The following is a 19,699-nucleotide window of genomic DNA, read 5'->3' as shown; positions in this document are numbered from 1 at the left end:
ATGTATTTTTTCACATAAAAAGTGTTATTTATTTAACTCATTGTTTTCTGTTTTATTCATCGGTCAAGTACATAACGCCGCGTTTATCTCTACAAATGTTTTCATCGCTACTTTCAGTAAGAGCTCTCTAGTCGAGATTTTGCCACAATTTCATGACGAGCAATTGCATATAGAGAATAAATAAGTTTAAGCCGTGCCATCACAAGTACGCGAAGAAAATTGCATCGCGATCCTCCTTCTTGAGCTCTTTATTGAAACTAAAAAAAAAAAAAAATCGAAGCTTTAAGAACAACAAAAAATGTAATACCTTTTTTTCTTCTTTTTTAGTTACAAGTTTCTCAATGAAACGTCGAACTCGCAAAGAGTTTTGGTGAAAAATTTAAAAAATTTTTTACAAAAAAAAACGATTGCGACGGAGTCGTTCAAGACCCTTGATGCATCGTGTATTCATCGAGAAAGCCCTTGAGAATGAGAGTACAAAATCAAAACCATTGTTTTTAAGCGTGTGTTATTGCATTAAAGTTTTGCAAAATTTCCTCAACAATTGACTACACGGTTTGCTTTTTTCCTTTCGAAGACAACATTTATTTATTGATAATTTTCATGATACGACTAAACCACACGTGGACTCGTAAACGTTCAACAGTTCGGAAAATGACGAATGAATTTCGTTCGGATTGAAATTCAATCGATCACGGCTTGTCCCAACGCCCGAATCTTCGAGGACAAGAATTCGCGGTTGCGAACAAAGTCTGATGGACTTGTGATCGAGGAACTAAAGATAACGGGGACTGAAATACGAGAGGAAGAAGAAAATAAATAAATAAAAGCACAAAGGGTTCAAGCTTTTCTCGTATGATCGAACGATCCAGTCCTCTTCTCTCTTCAGGTCTGTTCTGGCGAAACATTTCCATTGAGTAATTCAGTGTTCGCGTTGTTCAGTGCGAGTTGTTGCTGATGCTTCAATCGTTGTCGTGCTTTTTTTCTGTTGTTTTTCTTGTGTATGCAGTAGAGCGTGATAAATAGCAAGAGGAGAGAAACTCCGAGGCAGGATGCAACGAGGATCCAGGTTGAGCGAGCTTTCGCAGTTGCAGCACGAGTTTCAATGACGTTCCGACAAGAGTCGTAGAGCCTGTTCGTTTCGTTGGAAAATTTCGAGATTTCCGGCTCGCTGGAAGCGGTGCATTGACGTGATTTTTTCGCGTTCGAGCCACAATCGATTTTCTCCGGTTTCATTTTAATCCGGCGAATATCGATCCACCAATTGAAGTTTTCACAGTCGCAGCTTGTCTCGTTGAACTTTATTGGGTTTCCTGTCAAGTCGAGGACCTCGAGGGAACAAAATCTCGCCAAATCCTCAGTCGACACGCTCGTTATCAAGTTTTTCGAAACGTTGAGGTACTTCAACGATGGCAAATTACCGAAGGATGGTAATCGCCTCAGTTGGTTTTTCGATAATTCGAGGTACTCCAAGTTCGATTCCTCCGATAATGAGGTCGGCGCGAACGAAGCATCGTTCAATTTGTTCTGCGAAAGAAACAGCTTCCTCAAGTACGGCAGAGCGAGCGTGCTCTTGGGAAAATCCTGGCAGCCATTTTTTGTCAGATCGATCACCTCCAGGCTCCGCAACCGGTCGAACGAGCCTTCTTCGATCGTCTGTATGAAATTGTCTTGCAGATACAGGAAAGCGAGGCTCGTGTACGAGCTGAAAGTCTCGTTCTGCAGGTCCCTCAAGCGGTTTACCGAAAAATCGAGAATCTGAAAACAAAAGATGAAAAACCTCATTTTATAACCTCTTCGCGTGTAGTACGTTTTTTCATTCTTCCGCCGAAATTTCGTTGAAACACGTCAAAGATCAAAAGCCCCCCTCGAGATGTTCTCACCTGAATATCCGTCCGAAGATTTTTAGGAACTTCGTCGAGTCCGAGATTGGTGCAGCGTGCTTGTAGCATGGAATAGGGATGAGCGTAGCGGCATTTTCTCGGGCTGGCGTCGCGATCGGTGAGGAGCGTGGCTCGGGGTTCAGCCCCGAGAATCATCACTTCTTCGCGTCGAATCGCAGTCCCGAAGTTGACCGCTAGCAGCAGTAAGTTTACGAAGAAGATAAACATGTCGGCGACTGTAAATTAGAGAGAATAAGAGCATGAGAAGGGGGGCGTAAACAACCGCGAGGAATCGAACGTAAACACGAGAGCGTGTAGCAACCGAATACACGGAGAAACAGTCGGAAGATAAACGGCGCTTCGTAGGGCGAAGAGCAACAAAAAAATCGTCGATAATAATAAAGAAACAAAAAAGGATTCATCGTCGTAGAGATGCAGAGTTAAAAACGCCGCTCGAGTGTCCTCCTTCAATTAATAATAGCACACAATTTGGGGGCGAGGAGAGTACATTATTGGAAAGGCAGTCACCACTGTCGATCCAGAGAAACCATTAATACGTGCGCATATACGCATGAAAAAGTACAAGAACGACCGTGTGTATGAACTTGTACACATAAAAAAGTGAGTGGAGTATCTAGCTGTAAAAAGCTTTTGGAATTGAACTACCGGTGGTGGAGTGGACACGGGAGCTAAGCAGCCATTAGCCGCGAGAGGGCGGGAGAAGAAAACACACACACACACTCGGTATCCCTTCCCACTTTCTCGAGGGTCGTACGAAAATAGTTGGCACGAAAGTTTTATCGAAAATTTTTTGTGCTCGAGAGAGAGAGAGGCAGGGGAGAAGTAAAGAGGAAAAAAATAAATGAAAAGTAGCGAGAAACACAACGAGGGGTTGTACAATCGCCTCCGAAGCGTGTAGAGAGCGCCACGTGACGCTGTTTATTGGAATTTTTCCTCGCGAGAAATATTTCGCGATTGGTATCGGTCTGCAGTTTATTTCAATGTCCCCCTTATTTTCCATTTCCTCTGCCTCCGCCCTCCTTCACTTTTTTTACTCCCAGCGAACGAGATGTCTAGAAAAGAAGACGGCTACTCGATAGCGAATACTTGTGATTGCTCTGCAACGACGAGACTCGTATTTCGATACGTGCGATATTATGCACGCTCGTAGAGGGCGCTTCGCCTCGAATTGACAGATTTGCTTGCAAAATGGAGTCCCCAACAATACTGCCTTCAGCTCGGATGATTTTTATACGAGAACTCGGAAATTAGGAATGACGATGCGAAAATTTTTGAATTCAAGAGAGATTCAGATTTTTTTAGTAAATGGAAATAAAATCGTGTTGGAGCTTCGGGGCTAAATTTTCAGGCGAATCTCCCATTCTATTCCGTCAGAATATTATGAAAACGGCATTTCAAACGACTGGAAATATACTTTCGACGGAATACGGTTCTGTGCTCGCGATCGTTGATGACATCAAAGTTAGGATCGTTGAAAAGCAACTATAAAACGCATTCGCAATCCGTGATTTTCCGTAGCACCACGCTTCGGGCGAGTTTGACTAGTTATTGTTGTTCAAACTTGGAAAAACTTGCTCCTCTCGTTGAGGAAATCTTGAAACATTTCAACGAAGCACTATTAAGCATCATTATAATTGAGTTTTCTCTCGGATCTCGCGAGCCTAGCTGCGCCATGAAAAAAACCTCTGCGTGCACGATCCCGAAGAGAAAATACGTTGCATATACATCGAGATAAGAGAATTCCTCGGATGTGTACGAATTGTGTGTACATCCCAATGGGGCTGAAAGTTCCTGCTGCACTTTGTAGTCGGGGGACAGCAATTTCTTCGCTCCGCGTTCGGTTACCGTGTATTCTACATGTACGAGGCGTTCCGTGTGGAGTTTATTTAGCGTTATTCGATGAACAACGAAACGGGGGTCGGAAGGGCGAAAAACGAAAAATTTTCTAGTTTTTTTTCAACGTTATTTTTGCCCTTTGTCAAAAATTGAAACAAAAACTCGTCACCGAGAGTGAAAAACTGGAAAGCAGCCGTGTTCACTGCACTGAAAATACCGACAGAAAAATTCGTCGAACCGGCGAAAAATATTCGGAATATCGTTTACGAAGCAAAGTCGTTGAAGCGTAAAATTCTGCGAAATTTGTCGTTTTTGAAGGAAACGCTCGTGCCGAATGCAAAAGCCCCATACGTTCTATGGAAATACAATTTTCTTGATGGTGAACCGTCGCTACGGACTGGATGCTGGCGGATTTTGAAACTCGAACTTTCGTCCTTCTTGCGTAATTTCCGTCATTAAAACTTGGAAACCCTGTTAAAGCAAACTGGCAGAGTGGACGTCCTTTCAGAAGTTACGATGAGAAAGCTCCCTCTATATTTAGCAGGCTATCCCTGTATACGTACGTATTCGGAAAGTTTTCGGTCGCGTATATTCTCCGGATGCATCTTCGTTGGGAAAGAGAAGCGTTGGTCGATCATCGACTGCGCACGATCGAGAGTCGAATGTCACGGATTGGTAATTGGCGGGAGAGCCGTTAACGAGGCAACAAAGAAAGGTGCAACTTTTTTGACGTCCGACGAACAAAAACGTGTCCGTTTCAGCTTCGAAATCTGTAATTATATCGATTCGATAAAGAAATTCGATGAGATGCATTCCGATTGAGGTTAAAAACCGCTATAAGGCTGCTCGTGATTCGTCACTTTTTCGGCAAAAACGACGCGCGACTAAAAGCGAGGGAAAAATAAGTTGAGTGTATCGCCGCGCGATCGTCGCGCCACACAAAGCCCGCTCGTAGTTTGTTTACATTGCGATAGAACGGCCGGGTGTGCGTGGCGCGACTGTCGTCGAATAAACACGCGCTATTTACTTTTCATCAGGTTTTTCAATATTTGTAGATACGAAAAAGATTAGTTTGATTATTGTGTTGACAGGGACGAGAAAAAACGTGCATTTATCCGAGTTTCCGCGAGTTGTCTCAATATTTGTGCGTGTGATGGGGATTAATAGAGTTTTATCGTCACGAGAATAGCGCCCGCGGCGCGCGGAGCCGCCGAGCGACGAATCGGGAGCGCGTGTTTCGTTCGGGTGCAGTTAACGCGTTTCCTGATTTTCTCCAGTGGCAGTGCCCCCCTTCCTACCGCTTTTTTCCCAATTCGTTTGCTCGGCTCTGAACTGAGAGCTGGAACGCTCGTCAAAATACATTTGGACTCGAGCCCGGCGCGATGAGAGAAACTCGGGCTGCGGGCGAACAGTGACAGCTGAAAAACGCTTCCCGAGCGTTTTCTCTCGCGTCCGACTCTTTTGCAATGATGTTGAATTCGAGTGATCGTCTCTTTTCGGTGCAACCACACCGCGTCCCTCCTCCTACGCTCCCCCTCAATCTCCAGCAGTAATAACAATCTTTATTCGCGATGCTTTTCCCTCCTGAATCAGCACTCACGGGAGGTTACGCGTCGTTCCTACGCCCCTCGCTGTTCCGCGTACGAACCGAGTCCCGGGAGCCTCGCACGATTCATATTCTGTAACATCACGAGCAATCAACTCGCGCACTTCCTCTAATTCTTTTCCGCATAATTCATCAAATCACTCGACCAACTTCCGCTCGTTTTCTCAATTATATTCTGAACCAAGACACTTTTCGAACGGCCGCATTGAATAACTGCGGGCAATGCGGATCGGCTACGAAAATGGGATCCGAAATCATACCCACTAACGGAAATAAAATTTCAACCATTCTGACGGCAATGTTCCTCGACGCCGATTCCGTTCCAAAAACAAGAGATTTTCATATCTCCGTGTCTCTACCTTCGTTATCAGCAAAGGCAACGGGACTCGGAACGAAGTTTTGAGACTATCTAATTCCGTGCATGAGAAAGAGGACGAGATTCGATAAGAAATCGTCGTCGGTCTCATCGCTACGACGAATTTGAAGTTCTCAAAAGTAAACCATTTCCCTGAAAAAACGATGAATTCCTGTCGGTATACGATCGCATACGAAAGAAGCAATGTTTTACACCGTTACTCATCGGACCGGCCGAAAATACTTCGCCAAAGTTTGGGGCTCCGGGCCCTTTTCGTAAATTTCAATATTTCCTGGGCGTATTTCCGCTTCGCTCGTTTTTTTTCGGCCGTCACATCCCCGGCCGGGGCTGACGTGTCTCGTCGGGCAAACCACTTCGTTCGCGAGTGCTCCACGTGACAGCAAAGTGAAGACAAACGAAACGGCGAAAACGAGTGGAAAAAAATAATAAGAATGTGAAAAAGATGAAAACCGGGAGGAAGCACACACGCGCGCGCGGACACAGACTCGTCGTTTTGGCTCCACCTGTTCCGCCTGCGAGTCCGCCCAAGCGTTCGGAGCCTTCAGCCGAGCGGATTAAGAGATGACGAGAAAAACAGACACACACAAATGCACACGGAGGAGTGAAAAAAACGAAAGATTAAGTCTCCCTCGACACCGACGAGGAAACGCGGCGGATGATCGTTTCCCTCCGTAATCCACCGACTCATTCTCGTCGCTCCACATCCTCGCGACCATCCTCCTCCTCCTCCTCCTCACCGAAAACCAAAAACTATTTGTTAACCGCGCGACCCACTAAAAATCTCCGGCCCAAGAGACGCGCGCCGAGTGACAGAAATATTTATGATTTCTACCGAGAAGATCCACCGACCTGTCAGAATATTATCTCAAACCGATATCTTCTTCTTCCAACTTTATTTGTTTACTGAACCAATTCAGCGCTCGCACATGCTCCACAGAAAATTACGACTTGGTAATATCTTCAAATACTCTATTGGCGTTCCAACATTTTTTTATCCTCCCAACAAACTTTCATTTTCAGATTTAATTATTTTCCAAACTTTTTTCTCTCGTAACGAAACGAATTTCAGCATTTTACAACTGTCAAATGAATTTAAAAACTTGAATAATCAATAAAAAATCATTTTTCCCTACACCGCTTCCTAAAATTTCAATAAAACTTGACTTTTCACTAAATTAAAAAAAAAAAACTCTCTTTCGCGAGAAGGAATTCGAGTTTTCCATGCTCCTCGACACTCTTTCGGCAGATTATCGTCTCCGGATAAGATTAAGTCTATTTTGAAGAAGTGAAATTTTCCAAAACGGATTTAGCTTCAGTTATTTTCGCATAAAATTCGAAAAAAAAAACTTTCGATAACCACCGGCGCGAAGGGCTCAGTTTCGAAAGTGCTCAAAACTCAAGTTTTATCGTGACATTTTCAACGTTTTGGTCAAAACGCGCGTGATTTACCGTCCCCTTCTCGTTTCTCCCGTTCGAGAGGATTTTATCTCTCCCAACCTGCAGTTAAAATATGATTTTTCCAGCGTGAGATCAGAGATAGGTTATCGACAGTGTGCGTACGAAGCGGTTGGGCCGTAGCGCGGTGAAAACACTGGCAGGTGAGCGGTTGCCAAGCTCGAGAGCCGCGAGGCCGAAGCACGCGTGTTTATGCCTCCGGAAGGAAAACGTCTCAGGTGATAAGCGCGATGTCGTTAAAAAGCGTTTTGCTCGCTACGTTGACGGCCTCTTTTTTGTCCCGTGGAATGAACCGGTGAAGAAAATCGTCCCCGGTTCGCTGCTCCAGGGGAAATTCGACATTCCGCGTGCTCGATCCCGCAGGCGAAAAAATGTAACGAGAGATCGTGCACGTCAGTTTTTTTTTCCAAGTACGTACACGAGCCTCCGGTAACTCGATGCTCGGCTCGTCTCGCTACGATGCAAAAGTATCATTCCGGCTCACCGAGTCGCGAGCATCGACGCCGCAACTATTGCGCGCATTCGGCTAAATATTTCTTTGCGATCCGAGTTTCGAGGCACGAAGCAAAAAGCAATGAAACTCAAAATTTCTCAATTTTCGAGCCTCGACTCTTGATTCTTTCGAATTTTTGTAAACTTTCAAACTATATTTTTCGGTAGCGAGAGAGAGAGAGAGAGAAAAAAAAATAGTCGATGAGCGTTCAGTCGCCTGGAAAGCCGGGCTTACGGAGTCCCAGCGGAAAATCTCCGAATGAGAATGTAGAACGAGGCTGAATTTTTCATCTCATTGATTTCCCGACGTTTCAATTTCCGTTCGACAATCGTTAATTGCGATTCCTTACGAACAAAGCAACGGGAAAGATAATTGCGATAGCTCTTGCTCGTTTTTCCGGAGCTCTTCGAAATGAGCATCGCAGAGGAGGCGCGCCGCGGAGCACCGGAGAGGAGACAAGAAGGAATTAAAAATCGAGACGGAGGCTGAATTCTCGCTGACGACGGACGCCCCGAGGACGCGCGGATTCCTCGCTCCTGAAATATCCCCGACGAAGAGCCAGCGAGCTTTGTATACGCACGGAAGACTCTCTCGGCTCGATCCCCCTTAAAACATGCGTTGTCCTCACTCCCCGGCTCTCGGCTCTGAATATCGCGGCTAATCGAACCGCGGAGCCTCCGTGCGAGCGCTCGACATTTTCAGAGCTGTCAAACCTCCCAGTCCGATTTTTAAATCTTTGCCGCGATTCATCGATCCCCGAATTGACTAATTTTATGGCGTGGATTAGCGCTCCGGCTGCAACTTCAATCTCCCCGAGTATTTTATTTATTTCATTCGGATCGATTCACCCAAATCGAAATATACGAGCCTGCAATACCATTTTTTTTCGATAAATTCGTTTCTTGGATTCCACAGTTGAGGCCTCTTTCCAAAAATCACGACGCTGAAGTTTGCAACGTTGGAGTTCAACGAAATGAACGATAAAAAGATTTATAATTCATTATTTTTTTATTTCACGAATTACTGATGTGACTTGAAAAATTATGAATTGGAAATTCGGCAGGGAACAAAATTGAAGATTTACTGGAATTATTTGAAAGTTTTTTTAGATCATTTCGTTGGACTCCAACGTTGGAAACTTCAGCGTCATCAAAAATCCTCATTGACAAATGCTGGACTAATTTCAACGATGCGCCGAAATCGAACAAAAACTAAGTTCCGCTTTCGTAGAAATTGAAACGACGAAGAGCCTCGCGATCGGGCTCATTTTTGTGGAATTTTATAAATACAAATCTCCAAAGTCATAACGCGATGGGAGGGGCGATCGCGATGCAAATCACGGCTCGGTGATAATCCGAGTCGACTTAAGGCGCGCTTACGAAACGCGACAGCTTTAATCGCGAATGAGAAGCAACGAAATTCCCGGTTTTATCTCACTCTCGAAAAAGTTCCTCCGGTAAAAGCGCGTCGCCATTTCCTCCATTTGTGGAGCATATAATTTCGGATTAAAAGAACGAAATAGACAAAACTGGCGAATATTTCAACTCGATCTTCGCGTCGAGAATAACGAATTGTGTTCGTCCAGTGACGAGAACGTAACTTCATGAGAGAATTCTCCCCGTCCGCGTAGACGTTTTTTCCTGACCTACTCTCACCTACTTTACCCATGCAACGAACGTACGTGACTTAACGATAAACACACAATCGATGTCTCTGTGTGAAAATGACGTTTCGCGAGCGTGCGGAATGAACATTCTTTCGTAATTAGCATTTTTTTGACTCTCCTCGTCACATTTTTCCGAGAGTTTCCCAAGGGATAATCAAAGTTCAAAGATCTTGCGAAGGGAGCGAAATTTTCGGAAAAATGGACCAAAAATTCCGGCAAAACTGAAAATAAAATCGAATTTTCCTGTCAATTTTATTGCTCTCGGAATCCACGAGAATTTTCTCGCATTTTTGGTCCTTCGTCCGAATAAAAATTCTCCGGAATCCTCAACTCGGAGTGACGGGGGAAAAAGAATTTTTTGGGGATTCAAAAATCGGATAAAACGCAGTGAAAATGTCCACTGGCTTCCGTCGACGCGATCTCGGAAGAAATCGTTCCTCCCCAAAGCCTGAGGCTACAAAAGAAGATTAAGTTATGCGAGAGAAATAAACGTCGAAACGATTCACTCGTCGAGAGTCAATTGGATAACTGTAAACAAACGGAAACCGCGTTCACGGAGTCTCGCTCCGTCAGGCTGGGCGCTCGCGCGCACACAGAGAGAAGAGCGAAGCGCGAGGAAACCGGGTGCGAAGCATCGAGGGAGCCGGCGAGGATTGCTCTTTGAATAAAATTTTATTGATGAATATTTCCGTCGAGTTCCGGCAGTATTTCATTGAGGCTCGTTAAAATTCCGAGATTTTTAAAACACTGATTTTAATTATGATTGTCAAGTTCCGTTCGGCAGTGTTGGATTTCGCGCCCTTTTTCCCTCCCGTGAGAAACGTTCGTGTCGAATCTCCGCGAAAAAAAAGTGGCAGAGACCTTTTCGCGGAGATGAAAAAAGAAAAATGTTTGGGAGAGTGAGAAAAACAAGAGGAGCCTCTTTGTCGAGCCAGGGAAAAGTTTTATTTTGAATTCACGACGAATACGCAAAGTCGGTTTGACCCAGTAGAGAGTTTAATTTTTTAGAGTGGTTCACGCTGCCCCAGGATTATCTAAACGCGAGGCTACAGCGAGGGTAAAACATACGGGCGAGAGTCGAACGCGCGCGGGAGCTTTGACGTCTTAATCGAAAGCCTCGCGGAGGAGGTTTATAGAGTAAACGCTCGTGAATACATAAACTGGTGGGTCGAGAGAGAAGTTTGCGTTCGCACCCAATCGAGAAAACCGCGGCGGGCGCGCGGAGCACGTGCGTGAGCGAAATACAATTACGGTGACGCGAGCCAGCAGCGGCAGCGAAGAATCTTTTCACATTTACGATCGATGTCGATAGTCTCGCGTGTGTTTAAGCTCGTTGACTTTTTCATCGCCTTCTGACAAGCTTGAATGAAAGAAAACGAGGGAGAGAGAGCAAGAATAAAAGCGAAAATCGTGTAAGGTGATTCGATGCACGAGAAACTATAGAAAAGCAGCGAACGCGGGCGTCACGGACTCGGCGGCCGGCGCACATGCCTTCTGCTTATGATCAGCGACGCGCTCGCTCGCTCGCTCTGCTTCCCCCCGCCCGCGCCGCCACATGTGAAGAAACGGCCGAACCGCAAAACGGCTACCGCAGCGAGCGTCAGGATTCTCCTCGTTTTTCTCTCCCTCTCTCATCTCGAGTTTTTTCAATCCTTTTTGGGAAGTAACCAGACCTACGGCACAAGCGGACGAGCGCGTTTCAGCGTTTCCGAGTAATCTCGCGTTACGACGAATGGAATTCGAGCCTTCGGAGAAAAGTCGAGAGACGAGGAGCGGAGTGCTCGTCCGGTTCGTTATTTCCGTGTGTTCGTAAGTTTGCGCGATTTTATAAAAAAAACCAAGCGAACCGTGATTCTGAAAAAACGCTTCTCCCGCTTCCTTTTCGGCTCTCGGCCTTGGAAACCTTTCGGTGACTGTACTCACCAAACTCGCTGACGAACGACCTCGAAACTCCGCGAAATTTCAGACTTTCACTCGATTTCCATCGAGCATTACTTTTATATGAGAATGTATGCGGCGAGCATCCTCGAATGTGCGATGCAAGTACATTTCGGGAGAAAAATAAAAGAGCTACGAGAGTGAAGCGTCGCTGGACGCGCTGGCCAACGTGCATAATCATTTTTACTGTTTTTACGATTTTCTCAACACTCGGAAAGCATTCCCGATGCTTCAAAACATTTCAATAACTTCAACGTTCCGTTGAGGGTAAAGAATCGGAAAAACAGTTCCGGACGTCGTTGTATCTGTACCGAGAGAAAGGTAAACGAAGCCGATACGCGAATGACCTTGAAGCGGATGTCAACGAGCACGCAAATTACGTCAAAAATCCGCATTCCCTGCGTTGACGTACCGCAGCCTGAAAAAACACGTGAAAACTTTTTTTCCTCTCAAAACCGCAAATAATCGGTGACGTTTGAATGATTCACGCGAGTTTGACGAAGAAGAGGAAAAAATGACGGGAGCCCGTTATGGGAACCGGTCACGCGAACTTGCGTATAAGAATCGCGGTACAAAAGTCGATTATCGCGTTAAAATATTTGGGTGTTCGTGTTTCGTTGGTGAATTTGATTTGGCAAGCACTCACGGCAGATTGATGAGAAACCAATATCCTTTGGAAAGGTCGATGTTTGGTGAATTTGGCAAATGACAGAATCGATCGAAGGTTCGCGCGTCGCGAGCCGGAAGCCGGAAAGCGGTAAAAATTCCGGGGTCCATATTCGCACCAAGTGCGTCGAATGCGAGGGTATTCCGGGGAGTGCTGAATTTCCGGGAGAAAGGACGAGAAGGGCCTGTGGACAAAGAGGTTGTGACGCAAGGCGAGGAGGGAGGAACACATAAGCCTCCTGGCGAAAGAATCTTGGATAAGTAATACACCGTGGGGCTTTTGCGAGTGAAACTGCAAGAATACGTCGCCGAGATGAGCGTGTTTGAAAACTGGACCACCGATGAGCCGAGGGCGATTTCCTCCCATCTTTTCACGTCCCTTAACACGTACACGGGCGTGTGTGACGTGTAAATGTGACTGCGCGATTACAGGATGTTTTGTGGATGGTGAAAATATATGCGCGCACACCCACACACTCCGCTGCTCCCGCACCCTTTTGATTCGTGTCAGGGGTGCCCCGGACACGAGTACGCAATATCCTTCGAACTCACCCTCCGCCAAATCGACCGAGTGTTTTACTGCGTAGTTTCGTCCCACGTTAAATTAAAGGAAGAACAGTCCGAGCAGGAAAATGTTAGTTTTTCGGATCGTGCGGCTTCCCCCCCCCCCCCTCACGGCCTCGATTAACCACATTTCGTCGATTTTTCATCGCGTTCTATTCCATCTCAACTTGGACATTCGTTCGATTAGTAAATCACGAGTAAATATCGAACAAAGAGTGACTCGGACACCTTTGATCCATCATCGTCAAAGCCGAGATAAGATAATCTGCGACGTGCGACTTTTCCAATGGGACGAATCGATCGATCGTAAGGAATGTAAGTCGATTAGCGTTACTGTTTTTGTTTCGGCGCCGGTACGATTTCTCGTTCTAATGAGCCCACTTCCCCCCCTCTACTTTGTTGTATAAAAAGAAATTATAACCTAACAAGAGTCGATATGACGTTTCGAGATGTGCTGGAAATGGGAGGAAAATACTCACGTATTTCGGTATTTTACTTAAGCGGAAAATTCTCGAAGCATATCGATTAAACGTTAAAGCGTACATGCGTCGATGAGTTTAGCGTTTCGTCTGAATCACCGAGCGCGTCTTCATCACTGACGCACGTATATACACAACTGCCAACGTTCACGAAAGGTATTAAAAACCGGGAGGTTTTACACTTATTTAATGTTCGAGTTTAACTGACATTCGTCATTGTGCACGAGAATCAAGTTTTATACGCTTTGGTTGAAGCGAGAACGCGAGTTGTGGAGGAAGAGTTTACAGTTACGGTCGCACAACTTGCACACGGATATATACGTAAGAATACACGAAATCGTATCAATCGTTTCGAAACGTACACGAGAGTGATATTACTCGAAGAGCGTTCTTGTTCTTTGACGAAGGATAGTTTTCCGATATCGACAATAGTCATGCATGTGCTTCGCGATGAGTTTCTCGCACAGCGAGCCAAACTTTTCGAAACTCTCAACAACACGGAGACACAGGCACACACGCGCGCACATAAACGTACACTGTTTCGCGTTTGCGCGCTTCCAACAGCACTGAAAGTTGCGCGAAATTTTACACGATAAACACTCTCGGGATACGAAGTTTTGCGCGAGTTAGCAAATTTTCTGTAAGAATTTATCCTGCGAGCGCATTGTAACGACTCCGTTAGGCGCACGAACGACGCGCGTCACGAAACATCGTTTCAGCAGGATTGAAAAGAAGCGATGCTGCTCTGGCTTACAGCTGTCCGAGAGGCGATGTTGCCCCGACGCTGTCTCACGTAAGACTGTGCTCCGCCGAGAGGACTTCTTCGGCAATTCATGACCGCCCGATGCTTACAGCTATACGACAGCTTCGATGGACTCGACCTGCGGCGTATATAGGCTCGAACACACGCGCGCTCACTTTTTCGGCTGCTGCATCTGGGCCCAGCACCCACCATTTTTCATCTTTTACTTTAATTCCTCAATAAACTTTCCACTTTTTGGGCTTCTTTTTACAAAACGCAGGGCTTCCGGGAATACACAGCGTGAGCCCTTCGTTAAAAATACACGCGCTCGAATTCACAAGTTTTTATTCCCCAAATAAAAATTAGTACTGACGAACAAAGTTAAAAAATATCGGAAATATATTTTTCAATTTTTAGACTTTTTTTGACCCACCGGACACGACTAACTGGCGGAAATAACTACTCGCGATTCGATTAAATCAACCGAAATTTGTATGGCTCAAATTCCCCCACGAACCGGCCGATCACGAAGCCAACACGGGCGAGAAAATATACGGTTAGAGAGTTATAAATATATAGGTGAAACGAGCCAGGACGAATAGAAGCCCCGAAAAGTTTAGTACATTGAGAGAAATGGTGTTTCAGAGGCTCCACAGTGTTTGCTATAGTACAGTCCTTAAAGAGGAGGAACAAAGGTAAGGTTATACCGAGCCGAGAACACAAGGGAGAGCGTGAACGTATGAAAAACTCGGGATCTCTATGCGGGGGTTAGGACTCTCGTTGGGGAGCGTGTGCACGTACGTGTGTGTGTGTGTGTGTGTGTGTGTGTCTCAGTCGAAGGGGAATATAGTTTCCATCCGGGGTATTTTACGAGGAAAGACATCTCTACGTGCATACGTGAACGTATCGGTGAGGAGCGAGCCTTGTTTGTGTTGTGATCCACCTGGCCGCGGCAGCGTAGGCACCGTTCCGAGCGCGGCTAGGAAGGAGAGACAAAATGGTCGATCTCGTGCCCTGTTTTCGTAGCTCCGCGCGGGCACGCTGGCGAATATCGAGTAGCACGGCGGAAGCTTTCCCATTCCTGCGAGCAGCGATTCACGCCAATTTACCGGAAGCTTTTTTGCCGAGTGGACATGAAAATTCAAATATGTTAATATATCGGGGGGCTCGTGTATTCACATTTGTGAGAATGTCTTCATGAGGTTTCTAACAGTTGGACGTCGCGGGAAGTTGTTCGTCTTGTTGAAGGGCTTCTTCGATTTTAGATCTACCGCAGGAGCCAGGATACTCCGAAGTTTCATTTATCATTGTTACCAAGCACGAGAGAAAAAACGTTAGAAAGTTAACTACGTGTTTGGAAGTTGGAGAAATAATGAAAATTTCTCTCCCGTTGTCGTTCTATGATGGATGTGACCTACGTTTGCACTGTAGATATACACCGACGGCTTATCCAAGCAATTTCCATAATTGTTTTCTTTTTCGAGCTAATTCAATCGACGTTGACAATATTTTGACATGACACGAGCAGAAGGCCGCCAATAATCTTTATGCAAACACGTGGAGAATTTACAATTTGTAGCCTCCGCACATGTCGGAGCCAAATACGCGACTGGACTTGGGACATTGATCGATGGGTCGCAACCTATTTGTTGTAATGTAAAAGTGCGAGCGAGGCATTCGAATCGCCGGGATCGAATGTTGGCCGGATCGAAGCTTGGTATTTTTATTCCATATTTATTGCATAGATACCGGTGCTCGGAACGACTAACCTAAAAAACGTATTTACGATCTTAGTTCAAGATTTTGCCAGTTCCACGCAGAGGGCGTGCCCGTTAATACAATAGTTCTGTAATTTACCGCCCGTCGCGCTTACAAACACAGGCGCGATATAATGGGCGAACGTGCGGTCGGTAATTAGATTACGTGTGTGGTTAGTGCTTTCGCTCTCTCTTGCATTTTCTCACCCCACAGCCCCATCACCGTTGTTCCCTGTTCGTGACACGGTAAATCTGACTTTTCGATTATCTCGCATCGCACATCACTCTCCCACCTTGACGAGACTCCGCGCAGTACCGATTTCCCGCCATTTTTATAAACCGCGTAGCAAAAGCGTTTGTCCCACACATCTGTGCGGCGACGACTCATATCGTGTGGCGCTGGCAATCACAAATCACGTCACGGACCTCTTGATAACTGGTTACAAAACATCGTTTGTCCCGTGCATCCTGCTCGGAGGGATTAAATGCCTATAACGGGTGTACCGCGGTCTATTTGTCGCCCCGTAAATTGAGTTCGGTGATTAATTGAAAGTCGAAGGACCCGAAGCAGCTTTTTGGTTAAACACTCGCTTGATTAGTTATCATTGTCAACCGCGTCCGCGGTATAACCGTCGCCCGGAAAAGAGACTGAAAAGCGAGTTTTTTCGGTTGGTTTTCTTCGTCTATCGATCTCGTCCATAAACATTTATCTTCCATTTTTATCTTTTCCGGTGAAAAAATGAATATATTCTCGAGATAATGCGATTCACTCAAACTCGTAACGATTTTACGACCAAGACAATCGGAGGGTCGTCACATCGTGGCTGGTTATTTGTTAAAAGACAGAAAAGTGGTCGTGAAATTTAAGGGCCTGGATTGCGACGAAGCCACGCGCGCATGCATGCGTCGCCGAAAGGTAGAAAGATCGAGCGAAAATGCATGGAAGCAATTTTGTAGGGAATAACATTTTCTGCGGAAAAGTAACAGACAGCGATTTTCTATCTGTATGTAGTAGCTCTTGAAAATCGTTTCATTCTCGAGTCGCTCTCAGGACGGATCTGGTGGATGTATAAAATGAGTCGCGCGGGCTTCCCGGACGAAATTTGATGCTCTCCAGAATTGCTCCTATGCATTTTGGCGCCATCTATAACGGGCTTACGGCATAAGCGGCGAGAGTGAGAGGACTCTGTCAACTCGAATAATTCCCGGCTTGAAAATCGTTTCTTTATTCGAACAACGTCAAAAATGGAGAATTTCATGTAACACACAAGTAAGAAAAGATAAATGGAGATGGAAGCAATGAAATTTGCCCCTCCCCAAGTGAACGTACGATCGGTGTTCGATGCATACATTATTTTCTTTATCTCGTACTCGCTCTAATCATCGGAGCGTGCTGCAAGACGTAAAGCTAGAAAATTACGAGTATATTTATCGCCGGCGGAGTGCTATCGGGAACGCGTGACCTCTGCATCGCCTATTCATCTTCCTCGGACACTTGCTTCACGGGATTACGAAAATGGAAGAGAAAAATAAGCTCGCGCGCGATGTCAACATGCACACAGTGTGGCGATACTGCACGAAGGAAACGGAGAGAGATGCTCGGGAAATTCTGTTCAACGAAATTCACTGCCTTTTCAATATTTATCTCTCGCTCCCGTAAGCCTTTACTCTGCTTTCGATTCTTCACAGTTTACAATCCGTTCGAAATGTTCGCTGGAAGGGAGCGAACGTGTGAGGTCAGCGGAGGGACGGCATAAACATCGAGTTTTCCAGCGCGGAGATAAACGTTTTTATTTTTTGTGGATTTGTTCATAGTTTTTTCGACTCAACAGCATTTCGTGTATATTCGTAAAAAAAATTGTTCATGAAAATGTTTTCTCGCGTTTTTTATTTCCGTTCATAACCTCTTTATTCAAGCCTTCAATCGGGTGCCTGCTTAGAGTTCGAAACAACGCAATTTGCCCTCGTTAACTCGCAGCCTGACGTTAATTCGATTTCGATAGAAAATCAGTCAAAGAAAGATGAAACGTCACGTGTATTATCGTTCAGCCACAAAAGCCTATAAAGGCTCTGCGGAACGCGGTGTGTTTAAGTGAATTATCGGTACGCGGTGGTTAGCGGATCGGGTGTTCGCGACAGTGACGCAGCCGATAGACCTGGATTTCCTAACCTCAACAAACGTTTCTGTCACGGCCGAGCAATCTTCGAGGCGCTGCACGCGCGTCTCATTTTTTTACGATCTTTATTATCATCAATTATTCATGCAACGGAGTATCGAATGCACATCGCTCGCGGCGGGCACTGCGAGTACGAGATCGAGAAGTGTCATGGGACGATAAATAATATGGAAAAGCTTCATTTTACGGATTTTTGAACTTTATCCAATTTTCCATAAAATTTAAAAAGCTGATGGAAACGAAAAGTTTCAAGTCAGCTCGTATAGCTCAAACAATGAAATAAAAATTCATGAGTCAAAAGTTCGGGAGGTGGGGCCGAAAGTAGGTCGACTAGGGTGAATCGTACACACACGGTGACTCATTTTTTCGGCAGTAAAATCGCATCAATTCGTTAGTATTGAAATAAAGAGTGAGTTAGGTGTAAAGGTGACGCTTTTTATCGCACTGTAAACGACACAATGAAAATAATAATCAGTCGACTCCAGCGCGTCTGGTTATCGAGAATTATCTTTGCAGGGGGACAATCGTTTTTTTGGCTGGACTACCACACGTTTAACGCACTTGATATCCTCGCTCGAGTGTTTGCAATTCGAGTTCCTAGTAATTTAACTTGGACCTCTTTACTATCGAATTTTATATCTATTTCGATCGTGGCTTCGTGCTGTACGCACTGTTTTCATTCGGACGCAAAGTTATGAGAATGTTTGCGTGTTTGTGACTGTATGAGTACGCGTGGGTTTGCGCATACGTTTAATATCCACGAGCTGTTCCAGGTTGACCGTTGAAATGAGTTATTTGACGTTTCTCGTGCTATTTTCGAGTAGGTGACTTCAACCATGCGCTGCACCGCAAGGGTCAGAGATAGGCTAAAAATGCTCAGGACTTGTTTTGTAGAGCATATAATTTCCTACAAAAAAGTTCTTTACGAAATTTTTCTAGCTCCAGTAGTTTGATTCTGAGAGCCGTTCAAAGGTCGCGCTGATTTCCCAACCCTGGCTCGTTTTTCAAAATGCCCTCGAAGCTAAAGTACTTGAAAGAGAGAAATGTTATAGGGAACTTTTTTGTAGGAAATTCGATGCTCTACAACATTGCTCCCATACATCTTTGCTCTATCTCTCAACGTTTCGACGGTAGAAGCGATCGAAGACGTTGATTTCAGCAGCCGTGATTATTTTGTCAATTCGTCGGAAGAGCCTCGATTGAAAAAGCTGTGGTAAGATTTTTGCCGAAACATTCAACCCGTGACTCGTCTGAAACACGTCGACCACCCCACTTGGGAGAGCCTGTACATTGTAGTATCTTCTAGGCAAAATGGCGCGCACTAATCGTCGCTGTGTATATAAACGCATGCACACTCACAAAGAATATACCTGCCTCGAGGCTACCATCGGACAGAATTCCGAGCGAGAGATAATGGACGTGAAATAATCTATCCGTCACTCAATAGGATTAGAGATACGGAGATTATGTGCTGAGAAGGAAAATATCATTTTCGATCGGCGACTCTGCAAGATCGGAAATGAATTGAACAAGGAAAACATTTTTCCGCTCAAATATGGGTGTAATCAAGCATCAAAATCACTGGAAATTCGTAAAATAGTAAAAAATTCCGCCGACAGATGGCCGAATGAATTTTTCCGTTGACGATTTTTTTTCACTGAACACAAAACTTTTTTCTTACAAATACTTTTTGGTTGGTTCATCAAATATTTGGTTGAGTGTCAGCTATCAAATTGACTGAACGAAAATTCTTGAAATGTTTTTTTTTTTTTATTTTGTTGCCTCAACTCGCATTTGTTCAGCCGCCCCAATTTTTGATGCTTCGATCAGCAGTGATGCATTCACGGTTTATTCTGTCTTATCTCAAGCTCGTTTCGTTGCTTTATCGAACTAATATGTTTCGGTTGAGAAATCGAATGTTTGTTTCGATATTTTTTCCTCGGTGGATCATTCAAAATGAAAACAAAATGGAAACTATTTTTGTACTTCGTGAATCAGAATCTGTATCGAAATCGATTGGAAGAATTTTAAGACTTGAAA

At 45.0% G+C, this 19,699-nt stretch overlaps 1 protein-coding gene across 2 annotated transcripts; it reads right to left on the bottom strand.

The window, feature by feature from the left end:
- Positions 1-3: 3 nt before the first annotated feature.
- Positions 4-13,813, bottom strand: Lapsyn (Leucine-rich repeat activity-regulated protein at synapses). 2 transcript variants are annotated; one of them, XM_043427757.1, is made up of 4 exons: positions 12,984-13,813; positions 4,304-4,510; positions 1,884-2,119; positions 4-1,758 (listed from the first exon to the last, which is right to left on the bottom strand). In XM_043427757.1, exons 3-4 carry the CDS (start codon positions 2,109-2,111, stop codon positions 886-888), a joined length of 1,101 nt encoding a protein of 366 aa, XP_043283692.1. In that variant the 5' UTR covers positions 2,112-2,119; positions 4,304-4,510; positions 12,984-13,813; the 3' UTR covers positions 4-885. The 2 variants fall into 2 exon arrangements, with proteins under 2 accessions (XP_043283692.1, XP_043283691.1); XM_043427756.1 differs by lacking the exon at positions 4,304-4,510 and having other exon boundaries at positions 12,984-13,809.
- Between the last annotated feature and the right edge of the window lie 5,886 nt (positions 13,814-19,699).

This window comes from Venturia canescens, chromosome 9 (genome assembly GCF_019457755.1).
Source record: "Venturia canescens isolate UGA chromosome 9, ASM1945775v1, whole genome shotgun sequence".
In the NCBI taxonomy this organism is placed as follows: domain Eukaryota; kingdom Metazoa; phylum Arthropoda; class Insecta; order Hymenoptera; family Ichneumonidae; genus Venturia; species Venturia canescens.
This window is presented reverse-complemented; position numbering and strand designations above follow the sequence as displayed.